We start from the raw sequence: 16,863 nt of genomic DNA, 5'->3' as shown, positions 1-16,863 counted from the left end.
CCAGGGACTTTTATTTCAGGAAAAAAATGAGGTGACAATTAATAACAAGTGTAACTCTTGTCTGAAAGGGGTAATCACTGTAAAAGAAAACCCTATGTTTGGAAAGATGCTGATTTCTTATACCTCATTTATACAGTAGTGCAGACTGGCAGGTTTAGTCACATTCCTGCCACAGCTTCCTGGATAAGCTATTGAAACCTTTTACTTTTTGTTTGTGGAGAATAAGGAAGTCAAAAGGTGAAAAATACCTGTGTTCTTTTCACTCTCAGCTGTTTCACATTTAGACACTAGTGTGTAACTGCCAGCGAGAGAACAGGCAGTTGGAATGTAAAGCTCATGGGGGTTTCAATGAGTGCTTTTTGCCAAAGCTCCTCTTATTGATAGCAGGATGGAAACCTTCCTAAAGAAACACTTCAGCTGGCTTGGCTGCCTATGGGAAAAGATCTGGCCTCAGAGAGAGAGCCAGTTTGTACCATCTGTAGTCACTGTGTCCTCTGCTACCCAAGTTAGTTCATATATCCCTACTTCAGAGACAATCACTGTGCTGTATGACTTTGAAAGCAGAGGTCCTGAGGAGCTCAGTGTGAAACAAGGGGAACAGCTCTGTAAGATAAGTGATGAAGGGGATTATGTCATGGCCAGAAAAATTCAGGATTCTATGGAGGCGGGCCTGGTTCCTCTGAACTATATTTCCCAATCTACCTTCGTTATAAATCCACCTACCATCCAAGAACCGTGAGTACAACCTCTGACTGCTCTTACCCACAACACTTTTTGTTAAGGTCAGTTTTTTGGTCTGTCCCTTAATGTTGTTATCTGGGTAAAATACCCCAGTACTTGGTACTATATATGATGCTTAATGTGTGATATATATCTATATATATATATATATATATATATATATATATATATATATATATATGATCAGCACCTTTCATACTGATTTCATACACCTTATACTTCTCTACACAGTAACTGTTAATCTTAACAGCTAAATTTGATATAGTCACAAGTGTAACCACCAATCCCAAATGCTGTCTGTTCTGTCTGTTTATTGTTTAGAAAATAAAGCACACAAACAATAGTCTATACATTGATTGTAACATAAGTAGTTTGATGTTCTGCCAGGTCTCTGCAACCCCACTCTTTATTCTGTTTCAGCTGGTACGTGGATGTTACAAACCGGTATGAGGCTGAGAGGCTTCTGTTGTCCCCACCAAATACTGACGGTTCTTATCTTGTACGACCCAGTGACAGCAAAACTGGACAGTACTCACTTTCAGGTGAGGCTTAAAAGTTCAGTTACACCTCACTCCAGTTACGGCATAATACAAAAATATGTGCTGCAAGCTGAATTAATAAATACACTGAGTGTTAGCTGTGCACATTCACACGCTGCATTTTTAGAATAGGGAACAAAGTTAATCGAGTTGATATTGTGATTAGGATTGCCACCTCAGCAATGTTAATCTGGGCAGTTATGAGTTACACATGCTGCAGGGTGTGCAGGGAGGAACATAACTAGTGCTCTCCAGCAGTACTATTAATGTGCTATCCAGGAACATAATACATGTTCCTTCATGAACACCCTGCAGCATGTGTAACTCATAACTGTTAAGGTTTAACATGACTGAAGTGGCAAACCTAATTGTTATCTAAGAGATAATATTATTTAAACTGTTTTAAAGTAATGCCAAGCCACAAGCAATAAATTCCACTGATACATGAAAATCAACACAACTAAAGGTCAGTTTCCTTATTAGATAGAGGGGGAAGTGTACTAAGTGTAATTTTAGCTCTCATTGCGACAAAAAAATATGTCATATCTCCTGTGATTATTCCTCTGTGAATACTGACCTGTTTTTAACCTTTAAAACTGAGGTAATTATGATTATTTAAAGGGATAGTAGTAAACCCCAAAATGTATTTTATGATTCAGATAGAACATACAATTTTAAACAACTTTCCAATTTAATTCTATTATCAAATGTTTTTCATTCTCTTGTTATCCATTGCTGAAGGGACAGCATTGCACTACTGACAGGAAGCTGAAAATATCTAATTAGCCAATCACAAGAGACAAATGTGTGCAGGCACCAATTAGCAGCAGCTCCCACTAGTGTATGATATGTGCGTATTCATTTTTTAACAAGGGATACTAAGAGAACGAAGCACATTTGAAAATAGAAGTGAATTTAAAAGTGTCTTAAAATTACGCGCTCTATCTGAATCATGCAAGTTTAATTTTGACTTTCCTATCCCTTTAAGTATAGAAAATCAGTTTTATGAAGTGATGTATTAGGAACATTAAAAGTATCATAAAAAGCAGAACAGGGTACAATAAAAACATCGTAACAATGAAACACTGAAACCAAACAAAAGTTAACATACCGAAGAAGTGGGAGTTAAAGTCATTACTTCCCTACAAATGTAACTCGGCTGGAATTTAACCTTTTTGGTTAATCCCAGTCTATGAGTTAAATATGTTGTAAGCTAGGGTCAGTAATGTAAAAAAATGACATTCTCTAACAAATTTGAGCATGTCATTTTTGCTTTAGAACAGGGCTGCCCAAACTATTGCAGAGAGGCCAAATCTGACCCTTCTAGCGACTATGTCCGACCCTCACAACCACTAAGAAAGAAAGAACAGCCAACAGTAGATTGTTCTCCAAAAATCAGTTCCAAACTGAGTTCCACATTAAGTAATTTTGTGAATTTAAGTAATATATAGATAGATAGATAGATAGATAGATAGATATACAGTATATACTATATATAAGACTAAAACAAAGACTTTAAAAGCAATACTTCACATTAATTAAAATGGCAATAAACAAGATAATGTACTTTAGCCATTTGAAACTAATAAGCCTCAATCTTAAGCATACAATGTGGGGCCTATTTATCAAATGTCTTGCGGACCTGATCCGACAGTGCGGATCAGGTCCGCAAGACATCGCTGAATGCGGAGAGCAATACGCTCTCCGTATTCAGCATTGCGCCAGCAGCTCACAAGAGCTGCTGGTGCAACGCCGCCCCCTGCAGACTCGCGGCCAATGGGCCGCCAGCAGGGGGTGTCAATCAACCAGATCGTACTCGATCGGGTTGAATTCCGGCAATGTCTGTCCGCCTGCTTAGAGCAGACGGACAGGGTTATGGAGCAGTGGTCTTTGTGACTGCTGCTCCGTTCAGAGCTTGATAGATAGGCCCCTGTGTCTCTAAGCTCATATGGCCCCTAATGTAGGTTTTTAACCCCTTGAATATAGAGCACATTGCAGCAATATCTCTTAAGGGGTTAATGGCTGATATTTAAAGTATACATTCAAGTTCCTGGAACTCATCAGTGTAAAATAGGATTGCTGGAGGGTAAAGTTTAAACAAGCATTACATCTTAAATGGTATTTTTCAAAAGCTTTGGAATGGCTAAAATGCAGCAAATGACCTAATACTAGCAGTCACTACAAATGCTGAAATTGGTTCAATGCTTTTTGTATTATTAAGATATGAAAAAAATAAATTTCAATGCAACAATATAAGGAATTTTAGACAAAGATTCAGCAAAAACTACTGTACCAATTTTATGAGATTTGTCATGGTGTAGCCATTCTAGCTTAAGCAATAGAAAGCTTTACATTTTGCTGACTGATGAATAGTAATAAATAAAAATTAAAGGGCCAGATTACAAGTACACTGTTCTTTACATGGAAGAATATGTTCTATTTATTCCTAAATAAATATTTCTACATATTTCTGATGGATTTTTGGTACACTATATAACTAGACCTATATATATATATACAGTATATATATATATATATATATATATATATATATATATATACATGATTATATATAGGTATAGATATATTCATATATATATATATATATATATAGGAATATCTAGTTAAAAATTCTTAGAACGTATTCCAAAATGTGCAGAACATTGGAATGTGAAATATTTACAGTAAATGCATAGTTAAAACCTTTATTAAAAATGAATATTGCATAAATATGTTTTTGCATGTTTTCATCGACTTAACTGCAAAAGGCTCCAATGCACACACACATATATATATATATATATATATATATATATATATATATATATATATATATGTGTGTGTGTGTGTGTTTATATATGTATTCATATGTATGTATGGTATGTATGTGTTTATATGGGTATATATGACTGCAAATACATTTATACACATATAAATACATAAATACATATGTATACATATATAAACACACACACACACACACATATATATATATATATATATATATATATATATATATCTTTAGAGATGTATATGTATGTATCTCATTGTTAGAGTCCTTTGCCTGCCTTTTTTTCTAACACCTGAGATTTCACATCTTTGAGCACTTTTTTGTGCAATATTTTTTATTAATAATATTTATTAGATGGTGTTATTATGAGTGTTAGTGTACTTTGTAATGTATTTTAGATGTGTTTTGTGACACTTTTTTATTTTGTGAAACAGTTAAATATAGCTCTGAAGTTATGGTAATCATTCTAGCATAAATCACGATTGTGCTCAAGTGATCGCGTTTACTTTACTTTACTCAACTCGTAATACCAGCGCTATGTTTATGCTCCATTTGAAATCTGGCCCGAAGTCATTTTCAAATGCAGATCAACATAAAAGTTGAATTTTGATTTCAGTAGTGTTATTTAATTGTGGAATTGTTATCACGTTTTAAAAAGTTACGTTCATTTAAAAATTATACTTATTTGGTTTAGTTTTATAAGCTGTGGTCGTATTTTGGATCTGAGTTACTAAAGAAGAGTAAAAAAAACTTACTAAAAAAAGGAATGTATAATCTTGAGAATCAGAATAGCTAAAAGTAGAATCAATGGGGCCGATTTATCAATGTCTGTCTGACATGATACACTGTAGCGTATCATGTACGACAGACATCGCTGAATGCCGACAGCATACGCTGTCGGCATTTAACATTGCACAAGCAGTTCTGGTGACGCAGCATATGTAATGGAGTCCTAAAACGGTAACGGTAAATACATCTACATGGTATTCTCAGACTAATCTTTTCCTTGAGCACATCATTTTATCGAGCAGTTATTTAATGTTTAATGTCCCTTTACGGAAATCACTCAGGGCCTGATTTTCTACAGCTCTCTGGTCTAGTGAGAGCAGAGGCCCCTTAAATACTTTTAGAAAGGTAAATTTTATCTTGAGAGCTGTCACTATGCAGGAAAGACACCTACATTACAATACAATGCTAAAAAAACATTATTTTTGCATGATTTCTATCTATGCTCTCCAGCAAGTTTTTGATCGTCTCAAAAAAAAAAAAAAGAAGAAGAAAAATCAGGCAAATTCCTTGTTTCAGCTTTCTCCAAATGGAAATTTAAAACTTAAAATCTATACTTCCCCCTAATCAAAATGTGATCATTTGTTTAAACTTGCACTTTTCTTGAGCATTTTTATTATATCAGTTTATGTAAACTTGGAGCATTCATCTTGTATGAGGCAATTGGCTTTGCCAGCACTCTATTTTTAAAATGTAATTTTAATGTAAATAAAATGTTTTTGATATTAAAAACATTAACCTATTTTAAATATGTTTTATTTAATAATAAATGATGTAATATAATAATATATTTATAAATAGAGAAATGTCAGTTTAATAAAATTAAATAAGGGGGATATTTATCAAAGCCTCAACTATGCTGCATTCGCCGGCACCAATATGCTCGCCTAACATCGCGTCCGCGGACCTGAATACGCTCTCCATATTTATAAAAAAAGCCGTCAAAATGCTGTGCACCAAGTACGGGGCGATGAGCATTGGACTGTTGTTAACTAACAGTCATCGATCTCGCTACTATTCGGCTTTTTCCCAACTTTATTTATATCCTGTCACTAAACGCCGCCACTATACTAAAATGTTTAACCCCTATCCCGCCGCTCCCAGACCCCGCCAAAACTTTAATAAAGTTATTAACCCTTATTCCGCCACTCCCGGACCCCGCCGCAACTTTAATAAAGTTATTAACCCCTATTCCGCCGCTCCCGGACCCCGCCACCACCTAAATAAACGTATTAACCCCTATCCCGCCACTCCCGGACCCCGCCGGTACCTAAATAAACGTATTAACCCCTAAACCTCTGGCCTACCACATCACTACCATTAACTAAACCTATTAACCCCTAAAGCACCAGCCCCCACATTGCCATAAGCTAAATTAAGCTATTAACCCCTAAACCTAACAACCCGCTAACTTTACATTAAAATTACAACATCCCTATCTTATAATAAATTAAAACGTACCTTTAGAATTAAAATAAACTATATTAAACTATTAATTAACCTACCCTAACTATTATACTACAATTACATTAAACTAGCAATAAAATTAACTATCGGCTAGATTACGAGTTGTGCGTTAAGGTAAAAAAGCAGCGTTAGGTCCTAACGCTGCTTTTTTATGCCCGCTGCTATTACTAGTCTTGCAGGTATAGGTGTACCGCACACTTTGTTGGCCTTACCGCAAACCGACTTACGTAAAGTTCGTAAATCCTTTTTTCTATGGGACTTCAATAGCGCCGGTATTACGAGTCTGTCCTGGAAGGCCAAAAACGCATTCTAAAGTCAGTAGTTATGAGTTTTACACTACAACGCTGTAGCATAAAACTCATAACTAAAGTGCTAAAAAGTACACTAACACCCATAAACTACCTATTAACCCCTAAACCGAGGCCCTCCCGCATCGCAAACACTAAAATAAAATTATTAACCCCCTAATCTGCCGCTCCGGACATCGCCGCCACTATAATAAACATATTAACCCCTAAACCGCCGCACTCCCGCCTCGCAAACGCTAGTTAAATATTATTAACCCCTAATCTGCCGCCCCTAACATCGCCGCCACCTACATTATAATTATTAACCCCTAATCTTCCGCTCCGGACATCGCCGCAATGTACATTATATTTATTAACCCCTAATCTGCTGCCCCCAACATCGCTGCCACCTACCTACATTTATTAACCCCTAATCTGCCGTCCCCAACGTCACCACCACTATTCTAAATTTATTAAGCCTTTAAACTTAAGTCTAACCCTAACACCCCCTAACTTAAATATAATTTAAAAAAATCTAATTAAATATTACTATCATTAACTAAATTATTCCTATTTAAAACTACTTACCTATAAAATAAACCCTAAGCTAGCTACAATATAACTAATAGTTACATTGTAGCTAGCTTAGGGTTTATTTTTATTTTACAGGCAAGTTTGTAATTATTTTAACTAGGTAGAATAGTTACTAAATAGTTATTAACTATTTAATAACTACCTAGTTAAAATAAATACAAATTTACCTGTAAAATAAAACCTAACCTATGTTACAATAACACCTAACACTACACTACAATTAAATAAATTACCTACATTAAATACAATTAAATAAATTAAATTAAATTAGCTAAATCACAAAAAAAACACTAAATTACAGAAAATAAAAAACAAATTACAAGATATTTAAACTAATTACACCTAATCTAAGAGCCCTATCAAAATAAAAAAGCCCTCCCAAAATAAAAAAAAACCCTAGCCTAAACTAAACTACCAATAGCCCTTAAAAGGGCCTTTTGCTGGGCATTGCCCCAAAGAAATCAGAAAAAGAAAAGCCCTAACCTAAAAAATAAACCCACCCAATACACCCTTAAAAAATCCTAACACTAACCCCTGAAGATTCACTTACCGGGAGAAGTCTTCATCCAAGCGGCAAAATGTCCTCAACGAAGCCGGCAGAAGTGGCCCTCCAGACGGGCAGAAGTGGTCCTCCAGACGGGCAGAAGTCTTCATCCAGACGGCATCTTCTATTTTCATCCATCCGACGCGGAGCGGCTCCATCTTCAAGACATCCGGCGCGGAGCATCCTCTTCAAACGACGTCTTCTTCGGAATGAATATCACTTTAAGTGACGTCATCCAAGATAGCGTCCCTTAGATTCCGATTGGCTGATAGAATTCTATCAGCCAATCAGAATTAAGGTAGAAAAAATCCTATTGGCTGATGCAATTAGCCAATAGGATTGAACTTCAATCCGATTGGCTGATCCAATCAGCCAATAGGATTGAGCTTGCATTCTATTGGCTGATTGGAACAGCCAATAGAATGCCAGCTCAATCCTATTGGCTGATTGCATCAGCCAATAGGATTTTTTTACCTTAATTCCGATTGGCTGATAGAATTCTATCAGCCAATCGGAATCTAAGGGACCCCATCTTGGATGACGTCACTTAAAGTGATATTCATTCCAAAGAAGACGTTATTTGAAGAGGATGCTCTGCGCCAGATGTCTTGAAGATGGAGCCACTCCGCGTTGGAAGGATGAAGATAGAAGATGCTGTCTGGATGAAGACTTCTGCCCGTCTGGAGGACCACTTCTGCCTGCTTCATTGAGGACATCTTGCCGCTTGGATGAAGACTTCTCCTGGTAAGTGTTAGGATTTTTTAAGGGTGTATTGGTTGGGTTGATTTTTTAGGTTAGGGCTTTGGGCAGCAATAGAGCTAAATGCCATTTTAAGGGCAATGCCCATCTAAATGCCCTTTTCAGGGCAATGGGGAGCTTAGGTTTTTTTAGTTAGGCTTTTATTTGGGGGGTTGGTTGTGTGGGTGGTGGGTTTTACTGTTGGGGGGGTTGTTTGTATTATTTTTTACAGGTAAAAGAGCTGAATTCTTTGGGGCAATGCCCCGCAAAAGGCCCTTTTAAGGGCTATTGGAAGTTTAGTTTAGGCTAGGGTTTTTTTTTATTTTTTTGGGGGGGGGGGGGTTTATTTTGAAAGGGCTCTTAGATTAGGTGTAATTAGTTTAAAGATTTGTAATTTGTTTTTTATTTTCTGTAATTTAGTGTTTTTTTGTGTGATTTAGCTAATTTAATTTATTTAATTGTATTTAATGAAGGTAATTTATTTAATTGTAGTGTAGTGTTAGGTGTTATTGTAACATAGGTTAGGTTTTATTTTACAGGTACATTTGTATTTATTTTAGCTAGGTAGTTATTAAATAGTTAATAACTATTTAGTAACTATTCTATCTAGTTAAAATAAATACAAACTTGCCTGTAAAATAAAAATAAACCCTAAGCTAGCTACAATGTAACTATTAGTTGTATTGTAGCTAACTTAGGGTTTATTTTATAGGTAAATATTTAGTTTTAAATAGGAATAATTTAGTTAATGATAGTAATTTTTATTTATATTTATTTAAATTATATTTAAGTTAGGGGGAGTTAGGGTTAGACTTAGATTTAGGGGTTAATACATTTAATATAGTGGCGGCGACGTTGGGGGCGGCAGATTAGGGGTTAATAAATGTAGGTAGGTTGCGGCAACATTGGGGGAGGGAGATTAGGGTTTAATAAATTTAATGTAGGTATCAGCGATGTTGGGGGCAGCAGATTAGGGGTTCATAAGTATAATGTAGGTGGCGACGAAGTCCGGAGCGGCAGATTAGGGGTTAATAAATATAATGCAGGTGTCGGCGATGTCGGGGGCGGCAGATTAAGGGTTAGTAAGTGTAAGATTGAGTGTTTAGACTCGGGGTTCATGTTAGGGTGTTAGGTGTAAACATAAAATGTGTTTCCCCATAGGAATCAATGGGGCTGCGTTACTGAGCTTTATGCTGCTTTTTTGCAGGTGTTAGACTTTTTCTGAGCCGGCTCTTCCCATTGATGTCTATGGGGAAATCGTGCACGAGCACGTACGACCAGTTCACCGCTGACTTAAGCAGCGCTGGTATTGGAGTGCTTTAACTGTTGGGGAGTGTTTGTATTTTTTTTTACAGGTAAAAGAGCTGATTTCTTTAGGGCAATGCCCCGCAAAAGGTCCATTTATCCTTTTACTAGTTTATTGTAGGCTGGGGGGTTTATTTTGTGGGGCTTTTTTATTTTGATAGGGCTATTAGATTAGGTGTAATTCGTTTTTATTTTTGATACTGTGGTTTTTTTTGTAACTTAGTGTTTATTTGTTTTGTAACTTATTGTTTGTTTGTTTTTTTACTTAGTAATTTTTAATAGTATATTTAAATAATTTGAGTAGAATTAGGGTTTTTTAATATGTAATATATTTAATTTAATTGCTAGTTTAATGTAATTGTAGTATAATAGTTAGAGTAGGTTAATTAATAGTTTAATATAGTTTATTTTAATTCTAAAGGAAAGTTTTAATTTATTATAAGATAGGGATTTTGTAATTTTAATATAAGTTAGCGGTTAGTTAGGTTTAGAGGTTAATAGCTTAATTTAGTTTATGGCAATGTGGGGGGCTGGTGCTTTAGGGGTTAATAGGTTTAGTTAATGGTAGTGATGTGGGAGGCCAGGGGTTTAGGGGTTAATACATTTATTTAGTGGCGGCGGGGACCAGGAGCAGCGGGATAGGGGTTAATAACTTTATTTAGTTGCGGCGGGGTCCGGGAGCGGCGGGATAGGGGTTAATAACTTTATTTAGTTGCGGAGGTGTCGGGGAGTGGCGGAATAGGGATCAATCATTTTATGTAGGTTGCGGCGATGTCTGGCGGCAGATTAGGGGTCTTTAGATTTAGGGTTTATGTTAGGGTGTTAGGTGTAAACGTAACTGGTTTTCTACCATAGAAATCAATAGGATATCTGACAGCATCGAACATAAGCTTTCGCTGCTTTCAGACTCCCATTGATTCCTATGGCATCCGTGGCCTCCAGTGTGGCGAATTGAAAACCAGGTACGCTGGGCCGGAATAGCTGCGAGTGTACCAGTTAACTATTTGATAACTTTTAAAAAGTTGTCAAATAGTGCCGAATGTGTATTCGGAACATCTGTAATGACGTAAGCATCGATCTGTGTCGGATTGAGACCGGCGGATCGTATGTTACGTCACAAATTTAAAATTTTGCCGGCCTGTAGGCTTTGATAACTAGGTCGAATCAAGCTCGCCACAATTACGCTGCAGAATTCCAGCGTATTTGCGGTTGACGGCTTGATAAATATCCCCCTTAGTCACTGATTTGTGCACTTTAAAGGGACATTAAAGTCATTTTATACATTCATAGGGGCCGAATTATCATTGTGCGGACGGACATGATTCGTAAATGTGAATAAATTCACTATAAATGTTTGTGCAATGCTGCCCCCTAGCAGGGGGCATCAAGCAACCTGATCATATGCGATCGGGCGGATTGCTGTCCGCCACCTCAGAGGTGGAGAACAAGTTAAGGAGCAGCGGTCTTAAGACCGCTGCTTCTTAACTCCTGCTTAAACAGATGCATTTGGCTGCATTCAAGGATTAATAAATCGGACCCAGAGTACACAGTATAGCTAAAATTAAGTACTGCATTGGACAAATCTACATGTGAAATAAAGGTTTTATAATATATTAAACTGCTATGCATAACTGCCATAGTATGGTTATTATTACTCACCATAATTGCCTTATTTTAACCAACTGGTACCAGTTGGTCAAGCTCTACATATTCATACTTCTTAGAGCTTAACTATTCTTGTATTCTGTGAGAAATGATGCACATTTGTTACAGCTGTGTGTATGATACAGTGCAGGAGCTCTACATTTGTGTAGTGTCTGCATTGCTCTATATTATACATGTGATCTATTTCTAGAAATGTTATGTAACTTTTAAACTGTGTCTAAAAACGGCAAAAAACGTAAACCTTCTGCTCTGTATTGTGTGTGGTAACCTGAGGCACACAATCCAGCTATAAAGAATCTGACAACACCGCTGATCTGTGTATGTTCACCATCTATACCACAGGGTACAAGAATACATGAGCTCCAAGATGGCATTGCTCTATATGAAATGCGGATCTGGAGCTTTGCCAACTGGCACTTGTAAAGGGTTAAAATAAGAGAATGGCTTTGAAAAGAGTGATTGGCACAGGAGGAAAAAAATAGCATGGTGAGTAGTAATGTCTCTTTTGTTAGCATCATTTAAAAGCTTTTACCCCTTTAAAAAGCATATTTGGAATATTTATCTTATCTCCTCTAAGATATATATAAGTTCCTGCTCTGAACACACATTGGGGCCGATTTATCAAGTGTCTGGGGGACATGATCCGCTGTAGCGATCATGTCCGCCAGTCATCGATAAATGCTGACAGCATACACTGCCAGCATTTATCATTGCACAAGCAGTTCTGGTGAACTGCTTGTGCGCCCCTGCAGATTCGCAACCAATCGGCCGCTAGCAGTGGGTGTCAATCAACTCGATCATATGAGATTGGGCGGATTGATGTCCGCAGTCTCAGCTGCTTCTTAACTCCTGTTTCCGGTGATCCTGAAGGCTCGTGCGGAAACAGGTGCATTAGGCACAACACGGGCCATGATAAATCGGCCCCATTCAATGTATAGCATGTAACTGGCCCAGTGTTTTTAATCCTACAGGAATGCACGCTGGCCTTTCTGGGCAAATAATATTTAAAAGTAAATTGAATTTAAAAGTAACAAAATAAATTATGAAAGTACTTTGCATAGTTTTTCAGTGCTTGACTATTTTATAGGGGATTCAATTTTGAATTTAATGTCCCCCAAAACTTGAACATATACTAAAACTGATATTCTGTTTGTTACAGTGCGCTCTAGAGACCAAATCACACATTTCCGCATCCAAATGAATGACAAAGGGGAGTATTACCTCCAGACTGGAAGGTGCTTTTCCACCATTCAAGACCTGATTGTATTTCATAGAACCAACTGGAGGTTGCTAAATAGCCAATTGCTGCAGCCGTGTGTCCAACAGGTGTGTTGTAAACCATAGGTTAATGAAATAGTGTGATAAACTGTGCAATCAGTGAGAGAGCAATACACTATGGGGCCTATCTATCAAGCTCTGAATGGAGCTTGATGGCCCGTGTTTCTGGCGAGTCTTCAGACTCGCCAGAAACAGCAGTTATGAAGCAGCGGTCTAAAGACTGCTGCTCCATAACCCTGTCCGTCTGCTCTGAGCAGGCAGACAGGAATCGCCGCAATTCAATACGATCGGGTTGATTGACACCTCCCTGCTGGCGGCCAATTGGCCACGAGTCAGCAGGGGGCGGCGTTGCACCAGCAGCTCTTGTGAGCTGCTGGTGCAATGCTGAATACGGAGAGCGTATTGCTCTCCGCATTCAGCGAGGTCTTGCGGACCTGATCCGCACTGTCGGATCAGGTCCGCAAGACCTTTCATAAATAGAGGCCTATGTCTGTCACTTTACTCTTAATCCAGATTTAAAAATTCAAATGTTTGGAGCTTTACAGGGAGTGCAGAATTATTAGGCAAGTTGTATTTTTGAGGATTAATTTTATTATTGAACAACAACCATGTTCTCAATGAACCCAAAAAACTCATTAATATCAAAGCTGAATAGTTTTGGAAGTAGTTTTTAGTTTGTTTTTAGTTTTAGCTATTTTAGGGGGATATCTGTGTGTGCAGGTGACTATTACTGTGCATAATTATTAGGCAACTTAACAAAAAACAAATATATACCCATTTCAATTATTTATTTTTACAAGTGAAACCAATATAACATCTCAACATTCACAAATATACATTTCTGACATTCAAAAACAAAACAAAAACAAATCAGTGACCAATATAGCCACCTTTCTTTGCAAGGACACTCAAAAGCCTGCCATCCATGGATTCTGTCAGTGTTTTGATCTGTTCACCATCAACATTGCGTGCAGCAGCAACCACAGCCTCCCAGACACTGTTCAGAGAGGTGTACTGTTTTCCCTCCTTGTAAATCTCACATTTGATGATGGACCACAGGTTCTCAATGGGGTTCAGATCAGGTGAACAAGGAGGCCATGTCATTAGATTTTCTTCTTTTATACCCTTTCTTGCCAGCCACGCTGTGGAGTACTTGGACGCGTGTGATGGAGCATTGTCCTGCATGAAAATCATGTTTTTCTTGAAGGATGCAGACTTCTTCCTGTACCACTGCTTGAAGAAGGTGTCTTCCAGAAACTGGCAGTAGGACTGGGAGTTGAGCTTGACTCCATCCTCAACCCGAAAAGGCCCCACAAGCTCATCTTTGATGATACCAGCCCAAACCAGTACTCCACCTCCACCTTGCTGGCGTCTGAGTCGGACTGGAGCTCTCTACCCTTTACCAATCCAGCCACGGGCCCATCCATCTGGCCCATCAAGACTCACTCTCATTTCATCAGTCCATAAAACCTTAGAAAAATCAGTCTTGAGATATTTCTTGGCCCAGTCTTGACGTTTCAGCTTGTTGTCTTGTTCAGTGGTGGTCGTCTTTCAGCCTTTCTTACCTTGGCCATGTCTCTGAGTATTGCACACCTTGTGCTTTTGGGCACTCCAGTGATGTTGCAGCTCTGAAATATGGCCAAACTGGTGGCAAGTGGCATCTTGGCAGCTGCACGCTTGACTTTTCTCAGTTCATGGGCAGTTATTTTGCGCCTTGGTTTTTCCACACGCTTCTTGCGACCCTGTTGACTATTTTTAATGAAACGCTTGATTGTTCGATGATCACGCTTCAGAAGCTTTGCAATTTTAAGAGTGCTGCATCCCTCTGCAAGATATCTCACTATTTTTGACTTTTCTGAGCCTGTCAAGTCCTTCTTTTGACCCATTTTGCCAAAGGAAAGGAAGTTGCCTAATAATTATGCACACCTGATATAGGGTGTTGATGTTATTAGACCACACCCCTTCTCATTACAGAGATGCACATCACCTAATATGCTTAATTGGTAGTAGGCTTTCGAGCCTATACAGCTTGGAGTAAGACAACATGCATAAAGAGGATGATGTGGTCAAAATACTCATTTGCCTAATAATTCTGCACTCCCTGTATTTGTATGATATAGGAATATGATAAAAAAAAATAACTATCTGTGTGTAATACAAAACAATGGGTCGGGTAGTATGAATGTGAGAGAGATATAAACTGCAATGGCAGAATGTATGGTATATTATGATGGGGGCAGCGTTTGACTGTTACAACAGAATAATAAATATGTGGCTTGGTGTGTATAATACAAGGGTATTATAAATTCCATGCCTACATATGCCAGTTGTGCTTCACAAAAATACTGGATGCCAAAATTATCATGTAATAATATAAAACGTATATTTCAATCAGATTGGCTGATGTCAATAATCATGTGATTATGCATTTACCAATAAGTTGTGGAAAACTCTACTACTTTGTGACTTCTTTATGAGTTTGAGTATTGTGTCAAATATGAACAACCAAGTTGCAACAAATTTGGTGCGAAGTGGAGAGTGAAGTATTCAAATTATTTTTAATATTGTACATACATACTTTTGTAAATATGTATGTATATTTATATTTTTATATATATATATATATATATATATATATATATATATATATATATATATATATATACAGTATATATAGAACCAGGATGAGCACTCTCACTTCAAACTTCAGCAGCCAGGGTGCTAGTAGGTAATAGATATGGGTAGCAAAAACTTGCACTCACTGGACTTTTTAACACCAAAAATTTAATGTGACGTTTCGGAGACAAAGTATCCCCTTCCTCAGACAACAGTGAAATGGCAATACAAGCAGTTTAAAAAGGCAAACAAAGTGATAAAATTGAGTGATCAAGTGGTTGGATATTGAAGTGTAAAGCACTAAATAGATGTGAAACAATGAGAAATACGTATTAAACATGTATATACCTATATCCAACTTATATGGAATAATAAATTCTAAATTTGAATGTGATACTCACATATACACCAGTATTTTACAAGCATATCCCATTATAGACTGCTTAATAGGGAAAACTGCATAATAAAGAGAGTGGGAAGCACATACTCACACACGCAGAAAAAGCTCACAGTCAAATCGTTCAAATGTCAGAGACCAGATGCGTACACAACACAGTGGTATTGTAAGATGAGGGGAAAGTACAGTAACCGGTGATTATAATACTATCAACCACTACACAACGCCAGATAAAAACACTTTTGCTCACTCACTGTGTGATCAGAACACTGAGGACGTGTAATCATCCAGGACCAGTCATACCGAAAACCGGAAATGGAGGGGGCGTGTCGTAACGTCACGTCGCCTAGGCAACCACTGAAGCGTAGCGCACACATAGCGCATACTCAGACCGCGGGAAACAGTAACATATGTGGGTTGAGAGCCAAAGTGCAAAAATCCGCACATCTATATAACCTGTGTCATGGGACTCATAAATAAACGGGAACAAGAGGTCCTGAGTACAATGTAACCAATGGGGAAGTGAAAATATAAACTAATGAATAACTAGCGCTAAAACCCGCATATGAATGCAGTACAAACACTGCTTGTATTGCCATTTCACTGTTGTCTGAGGAAGGGGATACTTTGTCTCCGAAACGTCACATTAAATTTTTGGTGTTAAAAAGTCCAGTGAGTGCAAGTTTTTGCTACCTATATATATATATATAAGGAAAGTGGAACAGTACTCCCAGACTGGACCAGGGACACATCACATGACCCTGAAACACTGCTCAGCTATGGTGCTATAGCACTCTCAAAAAGCTGCACTATTTCTAGAGTCACATGCAGTCTTGGCCCAGACCAGCCTGGGAGCAAGTCCCTAGGGTAAATTACTAAACAGACATTACAATACAAACACAAATAAAGTCTAGCACTCGCTCACAAGCTCTCAGCTAAGTTTAAAAGAAACTGAAAGAGTCAGTTACCGCATTTGGCCAAATGGGACAAGCCCAGGTACCACGTCAAGGTCTCTTCCAAAACCTGGGACCCTAATACAGCCACACAAATACAGGCTCACACACAGGTGCATCAATATATCTGAAAAATTTAACAATTCTTTCCCTATATGGATT

General features: G+C 37.7%; 1 protein-coding gene across 1 annotated transcript in view; it reads left to right on the top strand.

Moving 5' to 3' along the window:
• Nucleotides 1–239: 239 nt before the first annotated feature.
• SRMS (src-related kinase lacking C-terminal regulatory tyrosine and N-terminal myristylation sites) overlaps nt 240–16,863 on the top strand; it is a 65,394-nt gene continuing 48,770 nt past the window's right edge. Inside the window, exons 1-3 of the mRNA XM_053693135.1 lie at nt 240–735; nt 1,162–1,283; nt 12,617–12,783. Of these exons, the coding sequence (XP_053549110.1) occupies nt 389–735; nt 1,162–1,283; nt 12,617–12,783 (636 nt within the window). The 5' untranslated portion in view covers nt 240–388. The remainder of the gene's footprint in view (nt 736–1,161; nt 1,284–12,616; nt 12,784–16,863) is intronic.

This window comes from Bombina bombina, chromosome 1 (assembly GCF_027579735.1).
Source record: "Bombina bombina isolate aBomBom1 chromosome 1, aBomBom1.pri, whole genome shotgun sequence".
NCBI lineage: Eukaryota > Metazoa > Chordata > Amphibia > Anura > Bombinatoridae > Bombina > Bombina bombina.
The sequence above is the reverse complement of the archived record's forward strand: the minus strand, read 5'-3'. Positions and strand labels throughout refer to the sequence as shown.